Source organism: Alexandromys fortis, unplaced genomic scaffold, assembly GCF_014885135.2.
Source record: "Alexandromys fortis isolate MF-2015 unplaced genomic scaffold, M_Fortis_MF-2015_v1.1 scaffold_8_1_9099942, whole genome shotgun sequence".
Classification (NCBI taxonomy): domain Eukaryota; kingdom Metazoa; phylum Chordata; class Mammalia; order Rodentia; family Cricetidae; genus Alexandromys; species Alexandromys fortis.
Window position 1 is genome coordinate 448,717 of NW_026067898.1, and position 21,638 is coordinate 470,354.

At 49.3% G+C, this 21,638-nt stretch overlaps 1 protein-coding gene across 1 annotated transcript in view; it reads left to right on the forward strand.

Moving 5' to 3' along the window:
• The window catches only part of P2rx3 (purinergic receptor P2X 3), a 37,667-nt gene extending 16,944 nt beyond the window's left edge, over positions 1-20,723 (forward strand). Inside the window, exons 10-13 of the mRNA XM_050120543.1 lie at positions 16,520-16,613; positions 16,885-16,950; positions 17,555-17,632; positions 17,835-20,723. Coding sequence (XP_049976500.1) covers positions 16,520-16,613; positions 16,885-16,950; positions 17,555-17,632; positions 17,835-17,948 — 352 coding nt within the window. The 3' untranslated portion in view covers positions 17,949-20,723. The remainder of the gene's footprint in view (positions 1-16,519; positions 16,614-16,884; positions 16,951-17,554; positions 17,633-17,834) is intronic.
• The last annotated feature ends 915 nt before the right edge of the window (positions 20,724-21,638 follow it).

Sequence of the window (21,638 nt, forward strand, 5' to 3'; positions counted from 1 at the left end):
CCCTGCCTTCTGCTGTCATGCAGTTTGGAACAGTACCTTTCGTTTGAGGAAGAGCTGCTTTGGAGTTCTGTAGCTCCAGCTGATTATGCAGTGGCTGTGCCCTGGCTAGGCACAATGGGACCGGAGATACACTTAGTTCAATAGAAGCTTTGGTTGAGGGTGTGGATATAGCTCAGCCGGTGGAGTGTGGCCCTAACACGCAAGAAGCCTGGGGCTCCAGCCCCACCTCAAGAAGTTACACAAAACCTAAAACCAGGAATGGAGGCACTTGCTTGTAACCTCAACACTTAGGAGGCAGAAGCAGGAGGATCAGTTCAAGGTCATCCTTGTTGGCTACACAGGGAGTTCAAGGTCTGCCTGGGCTATTTGAGTTCACGTCTCAGAATAAAGATAGCTTAGATTGTTTATTTGTACAAGACTGGGAAGAGGATCTCCCCGGACTCCACCAGTGTAATCAAGATCTAGGGGAGCCACCTGAGTGGCATAGGCTTCTCTGAGGAACTCAAATAACCTGCTCCGTAACAGAACCAGAAGTACAGGGCAGGCAAAGCTACCCAGCTGAACCCAGGTAAAGTCTTCAGAGAGCCAAAGAAAACTGCCTTCAGGAGACATCTGGCATCCTTGCCAAGCAGGGCACAGTTCTATCTCTTCCCTCCACCCGGGTCCCCACCGCCACTCTCATACAGTGGTAGACACACTGACACTCAAGGCCAAGCTGCTGCTGTGGTAGGGAGAATCGCCATTCTGGACGCTCAGATAAGGAGAGGGCACTCGCCATGGTTTCCATGACGAGGTGATTTGAAGCTGATGTTTGAACCTCACAAAGCCACTTAGCAGTAGGACAGGCACTCATTACCCACGTGCATAGCGTGCTGTGTGTCTGATTGATCCTCACCCATCCTAGAGGGTAGACGCTACCATCCCTCCAGTCCTAACGAGAAAAGGCAGGCTCGCTGAGTTCACACATCCAGTCCATGCAGGGACCCCGATGTGGATAAATATTCTTAGTGATGCCTGCCACAGCCAGGAAAGCTGCGGCATTCACACTTGTGAATCCTCGGTTAAGCATGCATAGGTGGTTGATTCTTTCCACCCTGCTGAAAAACAAAGAACCTGGGTTCCCAGGGAGTGAAAATACTAGCAGATGCCGTGGCCCAATCCGCAGTCTGGCCTTTTGCCTCCCAAACAAGTTCATCCGTCTCCCCTCCAACAGAAGCCAGATTTCTTCCCACTCTATTGTTGCCGTCTGCTCTGGAGAGAGTGGAATTTTTCAGACAAGATTGGCCTTGCTTTTTGCTGCACATCTGATACCCAGGAGCAGCTGGAGACCTGCACTTCCATCGCTAATTACTTCTGCGGCTCATTTCTCTGCCCCCACCTCCCCACTCTGTGCAGCTCTTTGCCTGCAGAATCATTGATTTTGAGATGGTCTAGGTGTTAAAGATCCCGTGAGCACATCTAGACAACGCTGTCCCTTTACAGAGGGGGAACAAACGCTCTGAAGGGGAGGTGATTGGTCTAAGACCATGAGAGCATCTTAGTGTAGCCGTAGAGGTCATTCTGTCCAAGCCGCTGGCATCTGCTTTCCTAATTCACAACCCCAAGCAAGAGGATACTTCATAAGGTGGCCTGTTGGTCATGAGTCAGATCCAATTACTAGAAAAGTGGCCTGGGTACATCTCCCTTCAGTTCTTACCTAGTGGACTTGGTTCTCTCCATCTAAAATTAATTTTTTGTGTGATCTCTAAAGGCTTTTGTTCTTTCTCCACCTGCAGTTTGGTCAGAAGAATGTTTGGTTTTTATACCTACATTTGTCTACTCTGCATAGTTAACTATTCTAAGGATCTCCTAGTGTTTTGTTTGTTTGTTTGTTTTTGGAGCTCCCTCCCTCCCCCGAGCTTATAGAGAGTGCGGTTGACAGTGTTGTCTGGGTGTGTGGTGGACAAAGTGTCACCACCATGTCTAAACATAAGAACTAACAGCTCAACAGTCTACAGACAAAGGACCCCCCAGAAGCAGGAGGTGGCATCCTGTAGCTTAGACACAGGAATGGGGTGGGACCTTGCAGCCCAGGTATATACCCTCAATTTGCCTCAATTCCCTCTGAAAATTCAGCTCAGTATTTTGAATTGGGCTAATTGTTGTAGTGCATGGTGAGTTTGTGAGGCACACATGTTTGTTAGTGATTAAATGTTACAAGCCAAGAGAGAGCAAGTCTGTGTGTGTGTACAGTGCATGTGTATTTGTATGTGTGTACTTGTGTATGTGTATGATTGCGTGTGTTAAATGTGTATGTATGTGCATGCGTACATGCGTGTATATGTATGTATTATGTGTGTTTGTGTGTGTATATATGTATGTATATGTGTGTGTGTGCATGCGTGCACTGTGTATGTATGTATATGTATGTATTATGTGTGTTTGTGTGTATGTGTGTATATGTATGCGTGTGTCTGTGTGTGTGTGTATGTGTGTGTGTAGGCATTGATGATTTAATGGCAGATTTATAACACCATATCTATGCGGGCCTCAGCAGGAAGCAAATGACAGACCCAAATTAGGTATTTTGAGGAGAGCTTAATAAAGATACTGCTTTGAAAATGTGGGCAGGGTGCAGGGAGCTACAGGGCCTATGGAAAGGGCTAGAGCTAGAGACATGGGCAGGCGTGGAGAGCGAAGCCTCAGCAGCCAGAACAGAGGCAAAGCAGCCCACTGAGGCAGGGAGAAGCTAGGGTCAGAGGGCGCATGTGAGATCCAGTCAAAGTCCCTCTGCTGCCTTGTGGAGGTCTCTGAACCCTGGTGAAAGCGTGAACCATTGCCCAATAAAAGACTGTGTACTCCCGGCCATGAGCAATTTTGCTGGCGTTTTGCTGCTTTTGTTCTTAGAGGCTATTTTATCTACAAACATAAGTTTTATTAAAATATGCTTTTTTTTAGGCTAGGGATGTAGCGCAGTGGTAGAGCCCTTCCTAGCATGTGCACGGCCCTGGGTTCAGTCCGTAGCATGCCTCTAAGGGATACTGTCTACAAGAGCTACACAGAGCAGCAACATGGGCTCCTTTTCTCTCAGTCCCGCCCCCCTCACAGGAAGTTAGCGTCATAGATGGCAGCCGGGGGTCAGTTATACACATGCAACCTAAAATTTCTGGTCTTTGGAGACCTCAAAAACTCCCCTCTGGTTCTCATCTGGAGAGATGACTCAGTGGTTAAGAGAACCGGCTACTCATTCAAAGAACCTGGATTCAGTTCCCATTATCTGCATGGCAGTTCACAGCTGTCTGTTGCTCCAGTTCCAGGGGATCTGACCCCCTAACACAGATGTCCATGCAGACAAAACCCCAATGTATATTTAAAAGGATAATAAATCTTTACTTTTTAAAGAAGCCCTTAATGCTGAATCTGTGAAGCCCTCTCACGCTTGGCTCTTTGACCTCATTGACAGACCACCACACCTCCCACTCAGAAATGGCCCGACTTCATTGAGCCTCAAGGCCAGAAGCCTGGTCTGTGTTCATTTCTTCTGGCATCCCCTCAACCATTATGTGACTGGCCCAACAACACACAAATACAGTAGCCATAGGGACATACCCAGTGCTGACAGCTGGGGAGAAGGGAACAGAAGCTCTTTTAATGATGTCTGATTTCTCCGTTTCACTCTCGGAGTTCCTAAGACAGCATTGCTACTAAAAGACAACACAGTTTTGGATTTCCTCTCTTGGTGTCTAGGACTGAAAAAGGGGGGCGGGGGGCACTTGTTCATCTGCTAGATACTCCTCGTGTGCTAGGTATTTCCAGCAGGCTTTCCGTGTTGGAAAATCACCCGCGGCAGCTTTCCTGAAGCTCAGGATCTGGCCTGGTTCCCCTCCCATCTCACAACACACAGCTCACCAAGCTCCTAGGCCAGCTGACTGACAGAGCTGAAGTGGGCCCTGGCTTTCACCTCTCTCCCTGCAATCTGGATTTCCTTCCCTGCTTTCAGACACCGCAGAGACTGGGTTTCAAAGGCAGCCACTTCAGTCATTTCCACAGAAAACCATTTTTGGGAAGGCCTCTCCGTGGGGTGTTTGCATGTTCCCATGGTCCTCTCTCCTCCCCTTTCTCTTGCCATGTCATGGGAGGACCAGTGTACCTGGGTGCATATAGCCCTTTTTTTAATTTATTTATTAAAGATTTCTGATTCTTCCCCGCCACTGCCTCCCATTTCCCTCCCTCTCCCCCAATCAAGTCCCCCTCCCTCGTTAGCCCAAAGAGCAATCAAGTTTCCCTGCCCACCTCCCAAGTTTCCCAAGGACCACCCACCTCCATCCAGGCCTAGTAAGGTGAGCATCCAAACTACCTAGGCTCCCACAAAGCCAGTTCATGCAGTAGGAACAAAAACCCATTGCCATTGTTCTTGAGTTCTCAGTAGTCCTCATTGTCCACTATGTTCAGCAAGTCCGGTTTTATCCCAGGCTTTTTCAGCTATATTCTGTCTGTGTGTATATCTGCAGGTCAGAAGAGGGCACCAGACCTCATTACAGATGGCTGTGGTTGCCAGAAATTGAACTCAGGACCTTTGGAAGAGCAGGCAATGCTCTTAACCATTGAGCCATCTCTCCAGCCCCCATATAGCCCTTTCTAACATCCATGTCCAGCCTGTCAGCACAGAAACCAATGTTACTAATAGAAAATATCATCTAAAACTTGTTAAGTGCTGACCAAAGAGCCAAAGGGGTTATTTCTTCACCTCTGAGAAACTCTGGGCCTTGGGTGGTCCCATTTACCTGGGCAAAGCCACATACCCTTATATAGTGCCAGGGAAGACGGTCAGAGACTGGCAGCCTGGCCCCACAGCCTGAACTTGCGGCTGCTAGTAAACTATAGAACCAGTATGGTTGTCCCCTGCCCCTGCCTCTCCCTGTGGCCCAGGCTGGCCTGCAGCTCATTATGCAAGCCAGGCTAGCTGCTACCTCACAGCAACCCGCTGCCTCTCCTAGGGCTGCATGACAGGTGCAGACTACCACAGTCAGCTCGGGATGTGTTCTTAAACATCAACAACAGGCAACTTTTTAATTGGCTGCTTTTGCAGTTTATCAGGTCCGTAGACCCTAAATAAATAAGCTTGGCTTTGGGTCTGTCTCTCAGGGGAGGAGTCCAAGCAGGCTCTAAAGATGTGGCCCCCGTCCCAGATGCAAAGAGACTGCCAGGCAATATTTTCCTATCTGTACAGAATCAACTGTAAAAGTGTATTTCAGCTGACAAAATTACTTCCCAGCAGGCAAAGCTTTGCTTAGAACAGCACCTCCTTCACAGAGAAACCCAAATCCCAGACCCAAAATTTCCCTCCCAAGTCAACCCGGATCCTGCATGTTTGTTGCTGTTTTTCCTGCTGGTTTAACAGTTTTGGGTCCTGGTTTAGGAAGGCGTTTCCACTACTCTATGGGAGGACAAATCATTTCTAAACAGATATGAGTGCTTCCAAGGGATTTGTGCTTGGTGATAAAAAACGCTTCTCCATTCAGAAAGCGTTCTTGAGTGTCAGCTCAGCATGGGGAAGCCCTTGTAATGGTTGGCACTACTCAGAGCTTAAACTTGGCTGCATGCTTCCTGCACAGGAGTGTTGAGGCCTCAAGAGTGAAAACTCTTGCAGATAATGAGGCGATGGCTTTGAAGGTCTCTTTCAGCTGCTGGTTCTCTCAACATGCTGAGCTGTAGGGCTGACGGGGAGTGGAATGAGGCCAGTTCCTTTGATCAAAAGAATGATAAACCTAAAACCAAATAGAAAAACTGTTTATACTGAAAAATGCAGGCAGCTCTCCTTAGCTGTGGGTTCTACATCTGTGGATGCTACCAAACATAGATCAGAGATATTTGAGGAAGTAATTATACCTGCCCCAAAGAAGAGCAGGCTTTGTTTCCTTCTTATACCCTAAACAATAGAGCATGACCACTGTTTGCACAGAATACACACTCTGGTGAGCCTTATAAGTTATGTAGGGAGGATATGACACACACAGGACAGTGTGCACAGTTTAGACAAATACCATGCTGTTTTATATAAGGGGCTTGAACCATATAAAAATGAGTCTTGGTGTCTACAAAGCTCCTAGAATCAACCTCTTGAAACTACTGAAGGATGACTAAGAATAATTAAGATGAAACTGAGTATGAAACTCAGTTGTAGATTGCTTAGTATACATAAGGCCCTGTTTTCTGATGCCCAACACAGTATAAAACCAGGCATGGTGGTGCACACCTGTAATCACTTGGGAGGTAGAGGGGAAGATCCTAAATTCAAGGTCATTTTTGTAATTAGAGTTTCTCTCCTGCCCACCACCTTCCAATATTACTTACTTAATATTACTTACAGATGCTTAGCCCATGACTAAGGCTTATTATTAGCTAACTCTTACATTTAAATTTTGCTCTTCTCCTGTATCTCTGCTTGGATTTCCTGCCTGACTCTATCCTGCCTTGCCATAGGCCAAAGCAGCTTTATTTATAACCAATGAGAGCAACACATATCATAGCATACAGAAAGACATCCCACAGCATTTCCCCTCTTCTGGCTAACCAAAAATTGAGGTTTTCATTGTAACATAGTAAACACATACAGAAAGACATCCCACAGCACATTCTCAGCTACATACTGAGTTTGAGGCCAGGCTGGCCCACAGAAGACAAACAAAAAGAATCAATCTGCCTTTAAACCTAACTTGTAGGATACAGAGGCATTTATAACTCAATGAACTAGACATCATCTTGGTCTACATAGTGAGCTCCAGGTCAACCAGGGCAGGTTAGGCTACATAGTGAGACCCTGTCCTAATAACAGTTCTCCTCACCATTATCATGAAACAAAGGGGAGGTAGTTAGAGTCCAGGAAGTGGATACAAATCAGGGACACTTGGTGCAACTGAAAGCAAGTCTCATCCCCTCTGTGGGCCTGTTTCCTTTTCTGTAAAATGGGCTATAAAGCCTTTTGAACTCTGACAGCCTAAATTAACACACATAGGGTTGGGACCAGGGAAGGCTTTGAGAGCTGGGGCTGCTGAAGTGTGCACTGTTATTTATAGCCCTGCCACGCTGGGACGGAGCTTCAGTCCTGCCCCACAGAAGCACATCTGACAAATGATTTATTACAGCAATTGGCATTCGTACTTACTCATCCTTTATCTGTTCCCGCTGATGGCACAAGGGAACACGCGTGAAGCCTCGCCGTACTGGCAGGCCTCAAAATGGCTCAATTTGGTCCAGTGTCGGGCTGTCCTGTCTGCTCATGGAACAGCTATCTCTGTGGAGGTCTCAGTAAGAAAGCACATTGAGCCAAGACTTGGGAAGAAGTGTACAGCCAAGGCACCAACATGGGAGCTGCAGCAGACAGGGAGGAACACAGACAGCCATTGCCACTCTAGATTTGCAGGGAGGAATAGGCACGTGGTTTAGACCAGGATTCCGGGCAGGAGCAGCCATCACAAACAGACACAGCCGCTAAGAAAAGCAAGACAGGGCTTGGAAGCAGCAGGCAGAGTAAATACCCACCTTTTCCTCTTGCCTGCCTACTGATCTCCAGCCAGTACCCCCCATCAACCACATCTCCAGAAGCCAGAGAGCAAGACAGCAGACCCCAGAGAAGAGAGACTCACTCTGCTCAGTGGCCCTCAACCTTCCTAATGCTGCAACCCTTTAATACAGTACCTTATGTTCCGGTGACCCCAAACAATAAAATTATTTAATTGCTACTTCATGACTGTAATTTTGCTATTGCTCCCTTTTAGTTTCTGTCTTAGAGAAACCGTAGACCTTGGATTTGAACAGCCTGACTTCAGATCTCAACCGTGCCCCTTACCTAATCGTATTTCTGGTTTTCTGTGGCTTGTAAAATCACAGATCGAGAGTCTGGGGTGGTATGTCAGGCAGGAGTCCTGGTCCTCCAGCTCTCACGGTATCTCCAGCCCCCTCTTCCATGATGTCCTCTGAGCCCTAGATGTATATAAGGGTTGTGTTGTAGCTGTATCAGTTGGAGATAGGCACCCACAGTTAGCTGTTCTTTCTATTTTGACTAGCTGTGGTTCTCTGTAATGGTCTCTATTGCTGCAAAAAGAAACTCCTGAGATGAGAGCTGAGAGCCACACGTACCTGTAGATGTCAGGACTGGTGTTTAGAATACAGTGAGGAAATACCCTGGCTTAGAAAAGTGGCTGTGGTCGGTTCTCCTCTGAAATCTGTGACCTCACTAGCTCTGGGGGGCTGGCTAGGTTTACAGCGTGAGGCGTGATTTCCTTCCTGTTCAGCAAGCCTTAAGTCCAGACAGACAGTTGTTGGCCACCAAGATGTGAGCACCACTATTTCACCTTTAGGGATACCTTGCCATGATGTCATTGTGGTTCATGTGCTTTACAGCGGGTAGAACTGTTGATGGCCTTTCTCCTTTGGCAGCTTGTGTTGCTCCTTCAGATACTATAAGAGCCACAGTCCTCAGGAAGGAGGCTCTGGGTCGCTCCTAGCTTCATTCTTCCAAGTCCTGTGTTCAGAGTGTACTAGGGTCTTTCTTTCATGTTCTAGAAGATGCCAAGTACAATGGCAGTAGCCTCTTGGACTCAAAGGGAGTTTCTCATGCATGGCACTGGGGTTTTTATTAGATAGTCCATAGCTCTTGTGGGAAGCATTATCACTCCATTTATCACATACATATATGTGTTATGTATGTATTTTTAAGTAAGCTTCTAAAGTAATGTGCTTTCCTATAGCTTTTAAAAACATCCTTAGTGTTATTTCTCCCTTCTTCCTCTCCTGGCTCCCCCTAAGTATTCCCCTCCCTCCCCCATCACTAGTTAATCCCCTCAGCCACCAGATGCTGATGTCTCCACCTTACAGACAGGGAAGTGATATGTGGGGAGGGGGTGATGTAGAGTTTCCAAGGGTGTATAAAGTACTTCAAGTAGCAAAGCAAGGGTTCAGACCCCAGGACTGTCCCAGGTCTAAGTCCCTATGTCACCTAGGGCTATCAGAGGCAGTCCTGAGTGTGAAGCCTCCCCGCAGGGCTGAGCTTGTATAAGTGCCTCACACGTGTTATGTCCTCTCTCCTCCCAACACGTCCCCCACCAGTGGCACCTACCTTCCCACCTAGCCAGCTGCCGGATCTAAATGTTTTCTGTCTGAGAGAGAAAACAGCATACTGTTATCACCATCCTAGTTCCATCTGCCAAACTGGGAGAATCTGGAGAAGCATGGCCAGCAGAAGGATGCCCAGGGGCTGGCATTGAGAAACTCAGTCTTTGAGGGGTTAAGAATCGAGAAATTAATTTGCTGTTCCAGTAAGTGTTTGCTCATCCCCTTGCTGTGATGACCAGACCATTGGACAAGCTCATAGCTCACGGACCTAGTACCAGAGTCCAGGTTCTACAGCAGTGGACAGACAGAGTGGGGGCGTTTCACGACTATATCTCTCTGCCCTGGCAAGGCTGTGTTCTGGGGTCTGAGGTGTGGAATGCCATTGTCCGTAGAGTGAATACCTGAATACCCCACTGTAGTCAAGCTACAGGAATAAAGTTACTGAATGTGGGTCTGGGAAGAGATGTATATGGTTGGTTGTCCTAGCCAGAGCAGGCGGATCCAGCCATAGGCACCTCAGTCCATCTCTAACCTCCAGTCCAGACACAGGCTCAGTTTCTCCAAAGCACCATGTCCTTTCCACAAAAGAGCCTGTTGCTCTCTTAACCAGGACTGCCGCCTCCGCCTCTTGCCCAGCCCACCAGGCTCAGTGTGTTGTTATCACCCCGAGCTTTGCCTGAAATCCAGCCTAGGCCAAAAGTCTTCGGCGACCCTGTGCTCTTCAACTGGTGTGCCTCAGCTTCCCAGGCTTCTCTGTGCCCCGTTTTGGGTTTTGTGACGGACACTTCTCTCCCTCTAACAACAGTAGAGCTTATCAGCATGTCTGTGGTGCCTAGCCCAGTGCCCAGCACCCAGTAGGCGCTCTAAGCCTTTACTGACCACTGAAAAAGTGAGAGGTTGTCTGAGCCTGGGCCCTAATGGATAGATAAGGTATTCACGGAGTGAAGAGGGGAGAGAAGGGGTACAGCATGAGCCAAAGCTCCAGGGTCTGTATGTGGAGCATGTCCAGGACTCACAGGAAGGCAGGCATGTGCTGGGGTGTGGAGGATGTGTGTGGTGGCTCATATTAGGAGGGCCTGAACTCCAGGCCAGGGTGTCAAGTGGCAGTGTTCTTATCACCAAGCCCACTTTCCAGCAAAGAAGTTCAAAACTAGGGGATGAGAATGGGGATCTACAGAGGCCAGCCTTTCCCTTTCCAGATGGAGAGGTCCCTTCTTCCCGCTCCGAGTGGCTCTCCTGTGCTTCCTGTAAGACCTAGTTAGTGACACCAGGGATCCAGACGTCAAAAAGTGGAAGAGATCCTCCTAGCTGCAGAAGTACTGCCCGGAGTCAGGACCTGAGATAAATCAGGGAGCAGGAGAACAATCTAGAATTCTGGCTGCCCTGTCCCATTTTCTGTTACTAATAGCAACACCATAGCTGGGTATGGACAAAGAAAGGGGCTACTTTTGACTTTTGATTCTGAGTCAGAGTAGAGGGGACACATCTGGAGATGGGTCAGAGTAGAGGAGACACATCTGGAGATGGTCTTCTTGCTGCCAGAGCCCTGAGGCAGCATGAGACATCGCATAGTGACAGACAGGTCATGTTCAATAGACCTACTGACCTGCTGTTCACAACACACCCACCCTTTGTTTGAGACAGGGTCTCTCTACAAAGCTCTATCTGTCCTGGAGCTCACTATGTAGACCAGGCTGACCTGAAACTCACAGAGATCCACCTGCCTCTGCCTCCTAAATGCTGGGATTAAAGGCATCTGCCTCCACGCCCTGTCATCCTTTCTTTTTTAAACTGTATTTATTTCTATCTTATGTGTATGAGTGTTTTGCTTGAAAGTATGTATGTATACCATATATGTGCCTGGTGTCTGTGGAGGTAAGAAGGAGGAACTGGAATTGCGGAGAATTGTGAGCCACCATGTGGGTGCTGGGAACCGAGCCCAGGTTCTCTACAGGAGCAGCAAGTGCTCTTTTATCTGCTGAGCCGTCTCCCCAGCCCAGAACATCCACTTTAATGCATTTACCCATTATTACTGGGACAGAGATTCACAAGGAGAGGGCCTAATCACCTCGTAAAGGTCCTGCCTGTCCTACCTCTTAACGTCTTACACGGAGATTCAGTTTCAGCAGGAGACAAACCGTGTTCAAAGCTCGGTGCTGGCTAAGAGTGTGCACTCTGCAGCTGGACGGACGGGGCTTGGGGTCCAGCTTCCTCTCCTGACTATTGGCTTAGACTCTTTAGCCCCTGTGACCCCATCTGCTCATCTGTAACAGTGCGTAGTGACATGGAGTGGCTGCCAGCACAAAGTGAATTGGTGAGTGCAGAACACTTCTCACTGTGCCGGTTCCTAGTTCTCTGAATGTGCTGGCAGCTACGGCACTACAGAGAACTCTGTGAGTCCTATACACTGTGACCTACACAGTAGGAATTTAGTATATGTTACTAATATTACTATATTATAATTATTATATAGCATATTGTAAATGTATATTATTATATTACAGTTAAAATTGTAATATTACTATATTAGGGGCAAGAAGAGTTAAGGCAAATAACAATGCTATTCTTTTTTTAAAATTATTTATTTATTTGTTATGTATACAATATTCTGTCTGTGTGTATGTCTGCAGGCCAGAAGAGGACACCAGACCTCATTACAGATGGTTGTGAGCCACCATGTGGTTGCCGGGAATTGAACTCAGGACCTTTGGAAGAGCAGGCAATGCTCTTAACCACTGACCCATCTCTTTATCTTGGCCTTAGGATAAGACACTCTACTCTCTTAATTGATTCTCTCCACAACCCGCCCCCTTTCAGTAAAGGTAAAGTCTCAGAGAGATTGAGTGACTTACGCAGGGACAAAATGCTGATTTAAGAAGAGCCAAGTAGCATCCTCAGATCTCGGACCTTCTTAGAGGGCTTATCCCTCAGAATGACCCATTTGGTGCAGTCCTTGTTAGCTCTAACTTATTCTTTGTCCTTTGGAAAAGCACTTCTCACTGTGCCTCAGTCTTCTCAGTGATAAAGCTAGTGGGGAGGGATGTAACAGTCAGAGTAAGTGCTGATAACTGCCGTAACAAACAGTCCTCTCATCTCATCAGCTGCTTAACATTGTGGGCCAGTGATATTGGAGGCCTTTGTGCAGCTATTCTGGGCCCTAGCCTGCTGCCATCTCAACTCAGTCTCCTCCAGGATTGCCTCATCAATCTCCCCTGGTTCCTTCACCATTAGTCATTAGATGGGGGAAAAGGAGAACACAGGAGGTACACTGCACTGAACCATCGTAGCCGACGGTAACGAGCCTCACATCCATCCTCATTCCGTTAGAATAGTCAGTGATGGAGCACCAGCTAGGTACGAGGGACTGGGAAATACGGTCCAGGCATGCCTCACGAGAGAACATGCTCCAAGCCCCTGTGGCCTGAGCCATCCCCCGCCATCAGCTTCTATGATCTCCGTTGGCTCCCCTAGAGCAGAGTCTGGCCCTGTTTACTGCCTAGACCCTCCTCCCTGGGCTCTGCAATTCCTCCCTCCCAGCAGGAAGCCTCCTTGAGGTTGGGTGGCTGGTGAGATAGTGATCTTACCACGCTTATTGCCTCTTGGAAGGCAGGTGCTGGAAGAAAACCAAGTCCGCTCTGATTTTTCTCCCTGTTCCCTTCACATTTTTTCCCAGGATAAATTTAACCAGTGGAGCCCAGGCTGCCAACTTCTTGTTCTCTGAGTCCATGTCAGAGCTCTTGTCGTGGACGCAGCCTTGGGCTGCACACGAAGGCTGTAGGACCGCAGGCCTGACCCTTGCCCTCCCCAAACACCCGTGATTCATCCCCACTCCCCCTGTCCAGTTGCTAGGAGTACATCTCGGTGACAAGGATCTTGAACCCTCCAGTGATGTGAGAATATAGAATTTAGAAGAACTCTAGGACTTTGCACCAGGGTGCCCTGCTTCCTTAACAGCCAGCTGAAGACAGATGGCTCAGAGATTCCAAGTCATAGACTCAGAAGTCATCAGGATCCTGACTCAAGCAAGTTACCTGTTCATCTTCCTCATCTGTAAAATGGGTCAACAGCCATGCATTATTCATGAGTTAGCCGAGCTGTTCTGCATGTATTTCTGGGGCTTTATAAATAGTGGGTGCTGAGATGGCCGTGGTCTCTCTGATCTACATACCGTGGTCTGTCTAATCTACACACCATGGTCTGTCTGATCTATACAGCATGGTCTATCTGATCTATATACCCTCAAGGCAGCCTGAAAGCCATGGGTATCTGAAATCTTCTGTTCATTTCAAACACTTTTTTGAGATATCCCTGGAGGTCTCCTTGAAGATCTAGGCTCTTGGGTCTCACCATAGCTATAGAACTGTTTCCCTTTCTGCAGTCCATTCCATCATCCCCCTGCTGCTGCTGGATTGACTTTGCTCTGCTTTGACCTGAATAGAGCTCTCCACTGCTACCCAGACATTACTGACCGGAGTTAAAGATGGTCTCATTCCCCACACATTTTCTTGACCTCCAAGCCTTCCTTCCTTCCTGCTCAGTCTCTGGAGAACTCTCCCATCTTCCCTCACTCTGTCCCTTCAACTGCAGAACCCACGGGGAACACCTCACATCAGGCACCCCCGAGAATGCTTCCGCTGAATGGTTCTCAGCCTTACTTGGTGGCGGGTTCAGCACTCGTCTTGCCCAAGCACGGGTGGGGGCAGAAGCCTGCTGCCTGAACTTTCCTGTACTGGTAACAAAAGCCCCTGGCCTGAGCTTCCCTGTCTGCAGAGTGGGGACAGTTAGAGTAGGCATCTCAAGGGGACATGGGTGGCCTCAGAAGGTGTGATTCCATGAAGAAACAATGCACAAGGGTACCCACGAGCCAAGAGGAGCCAACCTAGATGGAGAAGGACCAAGACTGTCAGCTGTGGAAGCTGTTGTCCCAGGGCTAGCATGGGCAGGCCAAGGGAGAAAAACTGACGCTGCTCTGTCAGCCCTCGGCCTGTGTGGGAGCTAAGCCACTGCTGAAGGCTAAGCAGACTAAACACCCCATTCTTTCTGCTCTCCTGTGGGTTCTTCCTTTGGATGAACCCACCTAAAGGTTGAGCAGACTGCTTGGGAAAAGCAGCAAGAGATAGGCTCCCTGGGCAGAGAAAGATGGTGTCCAGCCATCAGAATATCTGCTGCGGGATTTCAGTAGTGCTCAGAGTCGGTCTCAGCGAGTACTCACCTGCTACTGCTAGCAGAGCTTTGACAGGACAGGAGCACCCCATCTTTATAGACTTGAAGCTGTCACCCTGAGGGCTAGGAACATCACAGGGGATGACTGTAGAATCCAGACTCATTTCTGCCTGAGTCCGGAGTTCCCCAAAGGCAGCCAAAGCAGCGGCCAGCATTTCACCACGCCTTCCTCCCACACCCGTGGTCCTCCAGCTCCGATCCACTCAGGCTGACGCTTCCTTCTCCTGCCTCAATCATTTCATTCAGAGGAAGAAGCCAGCACTGAGCGAGCACAGCTTCAGCTTCACACCTAGAACTTTCTGGGCCCTTTCATTTCCATCACTTCACTGAGTTCTGACATCAGGAACCCTCTTCACAGCAGTGGGGTTTTGCCCAGGGAGATTACACTCTGCTGGTGTTAGAGCCTGGCCTGTGGTAGGCAGAGCCATATCAGGAGAAGTGCCCTTGATTTAGAGTCTAAACGGTCAGTGCAATTCCAACCCCACATCCAGCACTTACAAGCTGCCAGACCACAGGCAAGTCGCTCCCCTGTCATAGGCATCTGCCAATCGAGGTGTGAACACCACCCTTCTGTGTGGGCACCGGCTGAGTCAGTGGGAAGAATGGAATGCGATCGCTCCTATAAGCCCCCAGCTTGCCCAACAGCCAGAGCTGAGGAGCAAAAGACAAAGCAAAGGACTTGGGCAGATCTAGCGTTGAGTTTCCAGTAGGAAATCCTAGGTGAGTCATTCAACCTCACAGAGCCTCGGAAAATATGAAATTCACTTCCTTCTGCCATGGGATGGAGGCAAGGGTAGAATGAGGTGAGGCGTCAGGAAATACTTTTCTCAGTTCCCATGTAAATATATTTCTTCTGCAAATAACCAGGGCCAACACTAGTATATGTTTCATGGGCCATGGGATGTTCTAGAACTTGGCCATGTGTTTTCAATTCTCATTGCAATTCTATAGAGCAGAACTGTTCTATTGCTGCCCCTCAAGATGCAGCCACTGGGTCTCAGACAGATTAAATGACTGGTCCACAGTTATATGAGTCAGGCTTTGAGCCCAGGTAGGTTAAAGTTGGGCCCTGAGATACCCAAGCAAATAGAACTAAAGAAGCCTGGGGCCAGTTGTGGTCAGCTGTAGTTCAAGCTTTCATAAACATAGAACTCATGGGGAGAGAGGTTTTCAGAGGTGGTTCAGTGGGTAGAGTACCTGCTGCTCAAACCTAAGAGCCTGGGTTCCATCCCCAGCACTCACACGTGCATAGTCCCAGTGTTGGAGAGATGGAGATGGGGCTTTCCAAGGTCTCACTAACTAGACCATCTAGCCAACCAAAGATGGAGATGGGGCTTTCCAGGATCTCACTAACTAGCCCGTCTAGCCAACCAGAGAGATGTCTCATTAACTAGCCCGTCTAGCCAACCAGAGAGGTCTCATTAACTAGCCTGTCTAGCCAACTGGAGAGCCCCAGGTTTACTGAGAAAGTCTCAAAGATAAGGTAGAAGGCAATCAGAGAAGACACCTGATGTTGACCTCAAGCTACACACATGCATAGACCATTGCATTCACATTCATAGGGATACACACATGTTGAAATAGGTGCGGCGGTAGGGCTGCGTCCCGGCACCCGGCCGCCCTCATGGTTAGGTTATGCCCCGAAATAATTACACGAAACTGTATTCTTTCAAATACTGCCTGGCCCGGCTAGTTCCAGTTTCTTATTGGTTAGCTCTTACATATTGTTCTAACCCATTTCTAATATTTTGTGTAGCCCACGAGCTGGCTTACCAGGGAGGATCTTAACCTGCATCTGTCTGGAGCAGGAGAATCATGGCGACTCCTTCACTAAGCTTCTTTTTCCCAGCATTCTCTTCTGTCTACTCCGCCTACCTAATTTTCTGTCCTATGAGGGCCGAGGCAGTTTCTTTATTATTAAGAAATCACTTCCACATCACACACACACACACACACACACACCTTGTAGGAAGATTATTTTAAAAGGAGATTCTTAGTTCTCACCAACAAAGATGCTGATTCTGTAGGTTCTAGGTTCGACCCCAGAGTCTGCCGTTGGAGTCCCCACATGAGTGCAGGAAGAACTATGGCAGGCATCTTACCAACCATCAGCTGCTTGATACTGGCTGTCGAGCTCTAAAGAACCCTGAGAGTTCAGGCAGGAGAGCTCACAGGCAGACCCATTTTCACCCCCGGCCTCCAGGTTTGCCAAGTACTACAAGATGGAGAACGGCAGTGAGTACCGCACCCTCCTGAAAGCTTTCGGCATCCGCTTCGACGTGCTGGTGTACGGGAACGTGAGTCCTGGGACCCAGCGGAGGAGGGGACCAGGGGAGGTTTCCCATGCCTGCACTGGGGCCTTGAAGAGGCTCTCGAGACAGTGGCCTTCCACGGGCCAACTGGCCATATCCCCTGTCAGTTCCCTATCCTATGCAGAGCAGAACTGTCTGACCCTCCACAAACCCTTCCAGCTCCACGGCCTCTCTCACAGGAGCCCAGGTTGAACCTCAGCCTTCACCCCTCCTTGCTGGTCCCTCTGTCTTCAGGCCTTGCTCTTTATCTGTACAGGCTGGCAAGTTCAATATCATCCCTACCATCATCAGCTCTGTGGCTGCCTTCACCTCCGTGGGAGTGGTAAGTTCAGTCTTCCCAGGCAGCCAGAGTCAGGCCAAGCGAGGCACGGGGCTATCAGACAGCTCAGCTAAGCCCTCCTTCTGGCCTCCAACACCTGCTGCTAAGCAGCTCTGATTTGGACATCTCCCATCATTACCTCCCATGGCTCGTGGGCTCCAGATTGCCTTCCTGTTTTCAGGTGGTTCTGTCTTATCAAAAATTCCCATCAACCACACGGTGGCTCACAACTATCTGTAATATGAGATCTGGTGCCTTCTTCGGGCCTACAGGCATACATGCAGGCAGAACACTGTATACATAATAATCTTTTTTTAAAAAAAATTCATGCTTCTCACTATGAAGGGAGGGAGAGACTCCGTGTTTCCACAGTTTTGGGATGCCTTAGTGAGGAACAGAGTCACCAGGAAATGGGGGGACAAAGGCCCATCCCAAGGACTCCTCCCCTAGCTCCCTGTTTCTTCCTTCACGCCCTTTGTGCTTGCGATCCAAGGGTATTTCTCAGTAGCTAGATCGTCCTAACCAAGAGCTGCCGCACAGGAGCCATTCGAGCCCTGCCAGTCTCCCAGCTGCTGCTCGAGCCTGTACTGCCTCTCTCTTTCTCCAGGGCACTGTCCTCTGTGACATCATCCTGCTCAATTTCCTCAAAGGGGCAGATCACTACAAAGCCAGGAAGTTTGAGGAGGTGAGTCGGGGAAGAGACCGAAAATCGAAGGACCCCGGGCTCTCAATGGCGGAAGTTCAGTGGGCCATTAGTATGCAGGGGTCCAAGAGAGGGTTGGGCCAGGCAACCTCACCCCACCCCGGCTTCTGATTCTGTCAAATGGGTCCCCTTGGAAGATCCTGCCCGACGTCAGGTGTGACACTGCCAACTCTTGTGTTTGCAGGTGAACGAGACAACACTGAAGGGCACCGCCTCTGCCAACCCAGTGTTCCCCGGTGACCAGGCCACTGTGGAAAAGCAGTCCACAGACTCGGGGGCTTACTCCATCGGCCACTAGGGCCTCTTCCCAGGGTCCCACTCATCCGTAGGCTGCAGAACCTCCAACATGCCACTCTTTCTGGGCAGAAAGGGGTGGGATGGGGGAAGGAGACAGGCTCTCATTTCTGCTGCTCACCCCAAAGACCACAGCCAGGTACCCAGGCCCCCGTTCAGCAGACAGGTAGTGCTTCCTGCGAAGACCTGAGTCTCATGTTTACCCCTTGCATGCCTCCCATCTGCTTCCCAGGGTCCTGGGACAGCAGAATCCATCCCTTTCTAAAGGATAGAGAAAATGGTTGCTATAGTTACGCCCATAGGGGCCTACAAGTACCAGGTGTTTCCATACACGTTATCTCATTGAGTCCTAAAATAATCCTATAGGATGTGTTTCCATTCTTTGTTTTTGAAGAGAAGCAAGGGGTCAGGGAGATGGAGTCATTTGCCCCAGGCCATGCGGCCAGAAAGTGAGGGTTTGACCCAGGTCCTTTGCCCATAGCCTTAGGGGGAGAATCAGCTCCCTGGTTATCTGCCCTTTGGGTCAGTTGCCCTTCCCTGCCTTTCCCATGGCCAGGTCACCAGGGAGCTTTCTCAGGAATGCAGGCCCAAGTTTAGGGGAGCCCAGTGAGATGGAGTATAAACTCTCACTTCTGACTGGGCCAAGTCCAGCTTCAGAAGGAAATAGGAGGTGTGACTGCCAGTGAAATTTTCCTTGCCTTGCTGCGTATCTCAAGCCCGAGCTGAGGAACAGGCCTTCCTTCTCCAGTTAAGCCCTCACACATCTGGACCCTCGTTCCAGAATCCAGATAGAACACACACACACACACACACACACACACACACACGACAGCTGAGAAGTGGTTGCGGAACCTAGCGCCAGGCCCCAGTACATCAGCTGTCGTTGTCTAAAGCATTGTTGGAAAAGCCTCAGGTAGGGGCTCAGGATGTAGCTGTGTAGGTAGTGTTTGTCTAGGATGTGTGAAGAAAGCCCTAGAACCCACGTCCAGCACTATACACACCGTATGGTGGTGCGCTCGTAATCCTAGCACTCAGGAGATGGAGAGAGGATGGAAGGTTCATGTGTGGCTGCGAGTAAGTTTGAGGTCAGCCTGGGACCCCTAAAACTGTCTCAGAAAATAAGTGGGGAGGCATAGTGAAATGCAATCTCTTCTGAGCTTCCAGCCAGGTCAGCCAGCCCTGTTCCACGTGATCCTAACCGGTGCTCGGTTAGGAGCTAACGGGGCCTCCGGAACCACCGTGTCCAGTCCTCTTGCATACAGACCATCAACACTGAGGCCAGAAGTAGAAAAGGGCTTGCCTTGTGTCATCGTAGGGGCCAATAAAGAGCTCGGGTGTCCTGTGCTCACAGAAGGGTGCTATTGAGCAGAAGTCGGGTCCATCTTGTCTTCATTGGCTTAGATGTCCTTTCTGGGCTTTTAAAGAAAAGGGGAGATGGAAGGAAGTTCTAAATTGCACAGGGCAAGGCTAAAGGACAGATCAAGGTTTGGGAAAGAAGCCCCTCAAGAGGCTTTTATGTTTTGATTTGGGTTTTTTGGTTGGTTGGTTGGTTGGTTGGTTTTTTTATGAAAAGACTTTGCTGTGTGTCCCTGAACGGCCTCAGTTTTACAGTCCTCCTCCTTCAACCTTTCCCCAGTTTTGGGATTTACAGGCAAGTGCCATCACCCAGCTGGGGAAATACAGAATTAGATATCAGAGAGGTTCAGCTAGTGCGTGAACCTGAGGTATAAGTTTCCTTAGTGTCAGGGCCAGTCTCCTCTGGGAACATGGGCATGATGGTGAGGTCTTAGCAGAGATAAGCATACATGTAGACAGAGGGCTGGCCCCTCACCAGAAAGTACAGAGAGCTGTGGGGAAGGGTAGTGGGGAGGTTTCTACAGGCATGCCTGGGCAGGCTCAACCCCAATGATCCCCACCCCAGGCGGAGATGGGGTGAGAGTCCTCCACCAGGTTCATCAACCCTTCCCTCACTCTGATTGCTCACAGCCCCCATCATTATGGGTGATGGGGTACTGTCTCCCCAGCACAGCATCCAGAGACCTGGCCAGGCTTCATGTCCAGCAGAGACATCAGTTAGGGACAGAGCACATCCTTCAATAAGGAGGCACACAGGCCCCCTGTGAGCTGAGACTGAGTTCACAGGAGGAGATGGAGACGCTGTGTCCTGGAAGGGAACTGTACCCAAAGCTAGGATAACCGCCCCCCAGGTGCCTGCGCCTCTTCTGGACCTTCCAGTAGGTGGAAAGCCCCATTCTCTCTCTGTTCCATTTGTCTGAATCAAGTCCGCTGTTGTGTGCTAGCTGTAGGCTAATAGTAGAAATCACAGCAGCCAGCTGGTACCTGATACCCTGTGTTTCCTCAGCGCCGTCACCAACGTCATCACACGGGCCCTGGCCACACCTGCTGAGGGTCCTGGGGTTTGTTATTCTTTTTGTTTGGTAGAAAAACAAATAGACAGTCCTGAAAACTAGAGCTGGAAGCTGTGTTCACTCTCGAGGCCACAGTGCTCAACATACAAGCTGCCATTCGGTGGTGGGGTGGCTCACCACTGGCAAGGCTGTGGGCTAGATGTACAGCAGGCGTTGTCTAATCCAATCTTCATTTTACAAAATAAACCAAGGCTGAGTTAGATGAAGGAATGGAAGTGGAGCTGACCTGAACCCAGATGTGTGCTGCTGGGATGTGAGATGCTGGCTTCCGTGGTCTGTCTGCTGGGCTGTGAGATGCTGGCTTCTGTGGTCTCTCTTTTGGGGGGATGTCAGGAAATTTGCTGGCTCATCTTTTATCTGTATGTGTCACTTGGGCTAAGCAAAATCCTTTTTTTTAACATTTTTAAACATTTATTTTTATTTATTTATTTATTAAAGATTTCTGTCTCTTCCCCGCCACCGCCTCCCATTTCCCTCCCCTTCCCCCAATCAAGTCCCCCTCCCTCGTCAGCCCAAAGAGCAATCAGGGTTCCCTGCCCTGTGGGAAGTCCAAGGACCACCCACCTCCATCCAGGTCTAGTAAGGTGAGCATCCAAACTGCCTAGGCTCCCACAAAGCCAGAGAACAATGGCAATGAGTTTTTGATCCTACTGCACGTATTTATTTATTTATTATGTATACAATATTCTGTCTGCGTGTATGCCTGCAGGCCAGAAGAGGGCACCAGACCTCAATACAGATGGTTGTGAGCCATCATGTAGTTGCTGGGAATTGAACTCAGGACCTTTGGAAGAGCAGGCAATGTTCTTAACCGCTGAGCCATCTCTCCAGCCCCCAAATCCTCTTGAGGTGACTAGTGAAATTGCCGCGTACCAAGCTCCCACCCCCCAACCCGTCTGCACTCTATGCGCCAGAACCCACTTGGCGAGCTTTGGGCAAGGGGCTGGAGGTTGAGAAAACACACACGCAGAGACAGACCAACACACAGCTCTTCAAACACTGGTACCAAACACCCTCCTTTAACAGCACCATGGAGGCTTAAATACCCTGCAGTCAATGGCCAACAGGTGAAAATCCTATCCTCTGATCCTCTAGGCTAGGCACAGCTTCTAGTAACTTCAATTAGAAGGCTCTAGACAGGGAAGAGCAGCTGAAAGCCAGGACTCAATTAGTCCCAACAGAAATCTCTGTGGAGTAGCTAGGCAGGGTGAGAAACACAGACTCCCCGTGGCAGGAAAACGGAGACCTGGGGAACTATAAGAATC